Source organism: Schistocerca nitens, chromosome 2, assembly GCF_023898315.1.
Source record: "Schistocerca nitens isolate TAMUIC-IGC-003100 chromosome 2, iqSchNite1.1, whole genome shotgun sequence".
Classification (NCBI taxonomy): Eukaryota; Metazoa; Arthropoda; class Insecta; order Orthoptera; family Acrididae; genus Schistocerca; species Schistocerca nitens.
In genome coordinates this window covers 392,065,935-392,072,527 of record NC_064615.1, presented here as the reverse complement: position 1 = coordinate 392,072,527, position 6,593 = coordinate 392,065,935, and the positions used below count along the sequence as shown (strand labels likewise).

Here is a 6,593-nt window from a genome sequence, read left to right as displayed (position 1 = left end):
TATTAAGCAAGTTCTACTCGTAATATACAAAAAAAGTCCATTTTAAGGTATTGCCTCCTGAGCATTATTTATGGTCAAAGAAGTAGAAGCGAAAACCAATCTACAGGGATAATTTCCATGTCTCTGTATTCGTAGTTACTTTATGTAATATGTATTATTAAATGTATATAAGCCCTACTATAGTGTCTTCTCAGCGTTAATCGTAATTAGATTTCATAAATTGTTATACGTTCCAAGAATTCTAATTTAGTAGTTGCCCATACATTCATATTGTTGACGTACATTGAAATATTTTGTACAGTTAGTTTCGCCGAAACGCAAGTCACTGTAAAATAAGTAATTTTGTTAGCGTAATGCAGGCGTGCTTATGCCACAACTTCCAAGTGTGTGTGAAGTGGGCTGTGCTCATATGGACAAGCATATGCAACAGTCTTATCACCGTTTTCTTATTACAACATCAGCTGTTTTCAGTGAACTTCAGTACAAACAATACAATTTGTCACTTGTTTTGGGTGCAGCCAGTGACTAGACAGTGATTTGTTTCGCAGCACCAGCAATGTTTATGTTTTCGTAAAGCGTTTTGAAGCGGTGGCGGAGATATCGTAAAGTGTGTTGGAGTTAGTGCTTCGTTCGTGGGTGACAATGCCAGGGTTTATTGGCGTTCATCTAGGTAAATACGGCTTAAAATGACATTCCTCCAAATATGTCAAAATTAATTTTATGTTTTCCATTCACCATTGTTGGGACTGACAGTGGAGGCCTAGCGGAAAACTTAAAACTCACCCCGTTCTCCTCGATTTAAAATGCACGTCTGTGTAGCTTATTTCTGTGAAACAGAAGACAAAACAGATTAGAAAGCGATTTTGTAACTAAAGCAACCACTATTCTATCCTAAGAACCTGATGTATATCATTTGGTCTCTACACGAAGAAAAGTCAAACCCATGAGTTCGTTTTGTTCGATTATGACTCTACTTTTAACAAGATTAGCCCTGCGGGACCCGAGTCATTGCACTCAAGTCGTTAAATGATTTCGAATCCTGTGTGAGATTTCGGAAAATCCAAGAGAGTCGCGTTTTCTGAATTGCCGTATTAGGAAATCCATGATGAAAATTCCAAATTATTGCCAAATTACGTGCGTCCAACAATTTTTATTGCCTAGTTTTATTTGTATTTATATCACTGAGTGAATGCTAGAAGGGATAGTCGTAGGTCAGTATAGTCTGCAAATAATAATGCTGTGCTTGCAGTATTTTTTTTGTTTTTGCTGTTTGCTAAACTTCCCAGAAGTGTTTTTTTTTTTTTTCAGGGCCATGCATAGTGGCGACTGAACTTTATTTTTTAGTGATTTTGATATTTCTTTATAGATGATTTCATTAAACATGTCCAATGAACTGGAGGAAATACATTTATGATGAGGAGGGAAATTCTGAGAAGTGCAAGTGGATATCAGCTGCTGTTCTTACAAAGAAGCCTGGAAGTAGAACCCAGTATTGTTGTTTGTGTGTTAAATGAGCCACTACTATACTGTAGAGTGATCTGAATTAAGTCCCTTCTAGCAGTATTCAGTTCACTAGTTTGATACTATTCACAATTTTTTCATATTATTTTGCACTTACTGAACTACTTATTATAGATAGTTTCTTATTGTCATTTCCTTAGTCTTTTTGTGCGCTCCACAGTAGAAATACTTTCCCCCCCCCCAGTTGTCCATCATTGTTAGATCAGACACTTCTGAACCCTATGATTCCCTGTAATGTCAGCAACATGTATTCAAGTGTCAGCTTCTTTCTGTTAATCTTATTCATATTTTTCCCTCCCTTGTCTTGTGATTGTTGGTTTTGATAAATATGTGTAAAGTAAATTACTGTTTCACAGGTGCTGGTGACCATGCAGAAAGCTTAGTTAAAGAGTATACGAAATTGAGCAACAAAGCATGTAAGAAGGTACATACCATTTTAATTGTTTTCATTGGGAGTGATGACTGTTGACAATTGCTGGATGTAAAAAAAAATTGATTCAGCAGAGAGAACATTTTAAATAGGCCTAAACAGTTTCTAAATACTGTTTAAGAATTTTTTTTTTAATTCACCTTTGTCCCAATTCCTTCCTCTTCACTCATTTAACGTACATCCACATTATTTTCTGCACACACTCTCTCTTCCTGTTCTATTACCCTCCCCTTCCTATTCTATTCCCCCTTCCTTCTCCACTTCGTGTGCTACACACAACTTTCCCTGCATCTACCAGGATGGGCTTATAATGCTATTTTCATGTTCATTTATTTACTGCCTCTCTTTCCCTGCAGTTCCCCTCCATTTCCTTCACCCCTCCTTTCATGGCACCTCTTCATTTTTCTCATCCACTCCATTCGTCACAACTCCGCATCCCATTTAGATTGCCGTGTCAGGACAAAGTAGCTGTGTACTTTTGCATTAGTGGTAATGGGTATTGTCTTTATTGTACTTATTTATTCGTCCATAGACCATTAAGTATAACAGCAGTGTATGTGTTGTATACATTACACAAATAATATATACAAATACAAAACATTAACAAAGTAAGATTGGCTTAGTTGCGGATAGGGCACGAAGTCAACCAGGGCCTAATCAAGGGAATGATCCCAGCATTAATCTTGGTAACTTGGGAAACCATGGAAATTCCCAGTCAGGAAGGCCGGACAGGGTATAACCTCGCTCCTCCAAAATGTGCTTCGAGTACATTAAGACTGGCCTAGCCATCTCGCTCACTATGTGATTGGAACAGGAATCACAAATAGGGCCTACATATTCTACATTGCAAGTGCAACATGTCAAAGAAGTAAGTTAATGATGTAACATGAACATGAAATTTTGAAAATAAAAATGTTCTGTGGGAATGTGAAAACACGTGAACACATTACATAACACAGCTGAAAAGTACAACATGTACAATAAGTAATCATTGATGTAACTAAAACATGAAACTTTGAAGTAAAACAACTCTCCGAAAATAAAAGTGTGTTAACATGCTAGCTAACACTGCTGAGAAGTATAAAACATCAAATCCTGCCAACACTTGCACCAGCTCCCTTCTCAGGGGAGGCATATTGCACTCATCTGAAACACAGGAAACAGAAAACCAACATCAGAAACATTCTTTTGCCAAGAAAAACACATCATAGATGGTACAACACTTAACAGAAATTAAAAAACTCAACAAGAAATGTAGCCTAGTATACCTGTAAGCTAACATATTTACTTTGTTTGGTTGTTTGTGGGAAGAGACCAAACAGCGAGGTCATCGAATTAGGGAAGGATGGGGAAGGAAGTCGGCCGTGCCCTTTCAAAGGAACCATCCCAGCATTTGCCTGGAGCGATTTGGGGAAATCATGGAAAAACTAAATCAGGATGGCCGGACGCGGGATTGAACCATCGTCCTCCCGAATGCGAGTCCAGTGTGCTACCACTGCGCCACCTCGCTCGGTAGCTAACATATTTACTTACATTGCAAAAACACATCTCAGCAAGAAATTTTCAATCTACTCTAAAAGCGGTTTCCATCTCCAATCTCTTTGGTTATACAGTGTTACTTATAATCCGTCATGATTGCAAAAATGTTTATTCACATGACTGGTTTCGGTTCCTCTAGAACTATCTTCAGATCTGAAACGACAATGATACTAATTTACTATTTCACAAATGCAAACCTTTTTCATCCTATCCAATCAACATCAAATGTACCAGAACATACCTGCAATTTCAGTTACAGGAGTAACCTGTCCACACACAGCAACCTTCACATGCTGCGTCACATTAAATTGGTTAGCAGAATGCACATCATTTATGTTAACTATAAAACTATTACTGACAGGTGGCGTCTGATACATTTGTTACATTACATGTGCACAGACTGTATTAAGTAGATTTTTCTAATTTACTTTTATCTCTAAAAATACTTAGTTAACATCTATAGTTGTCAAGGTTAAAATCTGTACTTGTCAAAATTAAAATACACAATAAAATTATCGATTTTGTATGATCGAAAACAAAGGGTGATTTCTATATCCATGGCGCTGGTGTAGACTTGTTTTCCTCCATGGTCTGCTTCCATGGTTCCCACTATTTCGGTGTTGTGCCGTGAGCCATTCAGTCATCTGATGTCCATCGCCGTGGGTATGAGGGCTGTGCAGGAGGGCCCCATCAATGACGTTAGGTGCTGCACGCATCTTCCTACTTATTCACTGTGCACCATCTCTCATCCTTCGGCTTGAACTTCTACACGCAACAGTAATCATCTCAGTAAGTCGTCATAAATACTAAAATAGGTGTTATGATTGAACTCACTTTGCTCATTGAGGATTAAATCCGGATCTTTCTCTTTGTGGGTGTATATTTCAACTTCATTCAAAGTGTTAAGAAGCCGTCCCTTATGAGCTCTATGTAGGATGTCTAAATTAGTATCATTGTTGTTTCAGATCTGAAGATGGTTCTAAAGGAACCAAAACCAGTCATGTGAATAAACATTTTTGCAATCAAGACAGATTATAAGTAACATTGTATAACCAGTGATTGCGGTATCCCAACAGACATTACGTTTGTTTTTGCAAAGTTCTTTAGGTGTGTTGGCAGTGCATTATATAGACTAACATCAAAGTGGATCACCCATCTTTGAGTATGAGTTGTTCTAACTAGGTCTCTACGGAGAGACCCACATTTGTGAGTATTATAAATATGATAATCGCAGTCAATTTGCAGGACACCAAGTCTAGCTGTTGTCCAAAGCTGGTTTAACACTTTGAGTCCCAGTAATGTAAAAAAATTGAACTTTTACAGAAAACTGACATTTATTAACAGAGTAAGCAACAAGTACAAGAAGAAATTGATAAAAGATAGACAATGAATTGTTTCAATGAGGTGGTTCCCCTTTGGAAGCATTGGGATGTACAGTTTCCAACCATCCACCATTTCACGAGATTTATTTGTCAGCAATTTTGCATTTATATTAGACGCAGTCCCATGAATTCATAACGCCTAAAACAAATTATGTAAAGAGTCCAGCAGTAAAGCCTCCCTCACTATCCTGAAAGTTCTCCATACATCTTCATGTCAATTCTCTTGAAATGGATGCCATTTCTTGGGTAATGGCCTCTTTAAGTGCTTGCAGTGTTCTGAGACAATGTTTGTATACTAGAGCCTTCACATGTCCCCATAGAAAAAAATCACAAGGTGATAAATCAGGCGAAATTGAGGACCACGCAATGTCTCCTCGCAAAGAGTCAAGATGACCAGGAACAAACTTGCGCAACATTTCCATAGAATGCTGAGAGGTGTGGGACGTTGGTCCATCTTGCTGGAGCCACAGTTATTGATCTTCATGATTAGAAATAAAGTGGTTTAGCCTAGGTTGGAGGAAGGTCTCTTGCATGTGACAATAAAAGTTTGAATTAACCATTATCGTGTGGCCACCTTCTTCGAAAAAATACTCTCCCCACACAAAACATTCACCAACAGTTCACCAAACTGTCACATGATTGCTGTGTAGTGGTCACTGATGAATTTCGCAAGGGTTTTCTGCAGCCCAGTAGCGGTAATTCTGTTTGTTGACAGTTCCCGATTAAGTGGAAATGGGTTGGTTTGTGGGGGTTGAAGGGACCAGACTACAAAGGCAATCAGTCCGTGGAAATGGGCTTCATCCGAAGAAATAAACAAAGTGGCAGGTGGAATGTTTTGAAGAATTTCTTCACATGCAGCTCTGTGACTTTCAAAATCTCTTTCACTTAATTCCTGGGTAACCATCATTTTGAAGGGATGCATATGTAGTTCTCTGTGAATAATTCTTCTTACACTCCTATCAGATAATCCTAGGGCAGCTGCATGTTTAAGTGCTGAATACGCATTGATGATTGTTGCACAGACACTCTCACATGCGCCACATTTTCTGGTATTGTTGCAGTCTGAGGATGCCAAGTAGGCTTTCTTTTCAGTGCTGAAACTGTATTTCTATCTTTTCTATCTGGGACATGATCATGTCGGCCAAGTTCGAATCGTCTCCGAAGTCCTCACTGAGTACTGATCACAGAACTGCTGTTATGAATAAATTCCTTCACAGCAAATGCACAATGCTCACCAAGCTATGCCATGGCATACACTGAAAATAGCATGTACACCGCTTTCAAACGAGACACACTCCACATCGGTATCCTCACTGCAACTTGCATGCCGGCTAATCAGATGTGGGAGTTTCAGAGAGAGAGAGAGAGAGAGAGAGAGAGAGAGAGAGAGAGAGAGAGAGAGTGTGTGTGTGTGTGTGTGTGTGTGTGTGTGTGTGGAAAGCAAAGGTGTTTCAGAACACAGCATTATTTCAGTGTTGCAAATGATGATGATCTGAAGGTGTCCGATTTGGCCTATTATTTGTTTATATTAGTCGGCACATAAATGCAAAGTTACTAAATCATGTCGCATTATAAATGGGTTGTTTGAAAACATCCAACAATCCTGTCAGGAGAACACACACTGTGAAGCATGCACCCAGAGTGTGTACATGAACGACTGTCACAAATTTGTTAAAGCAATTAAAAACAGTAATTCTATTAACTAAAGAGATTTTCTGGCC

At 38.6% G+C, this 6,593-nt stretch overlaps 1 protein-coding gene across 2 annotated transcripts in view; it reads left to right on the top strand.

Annotated features, from left to right (window-relative positions):
- The first annotated feature begins 405 nt into the window (after positions 1 to 405).
- LOC126236238 (threonine aspartase 1) overlaps positions 406 to 6,593 on the top strand; it is a 51,844-nt gene continuing 45,656 nt past the window's right edge. Inside the window, exons 1-2 of one of the 2 annotated variants that reach the window (XM_049945379.1) lie at positions 406 to 670; positions 1,878 to 1,945. In XM_049945379.1, coding sequence (XP_049801336.1) covers positions 643 to 670; positions 1,878 to 1,945 — 96 coding nt within the window. In that variant the 5' untranslated portion in view covers positions 406 to 642. The remainder of the gene's footprint in view (positions 671 to 1,877; positions 1,946 to 6,593) is intronic. The other variant, XM_049945380.1, reaches the window with a different exon arrangement.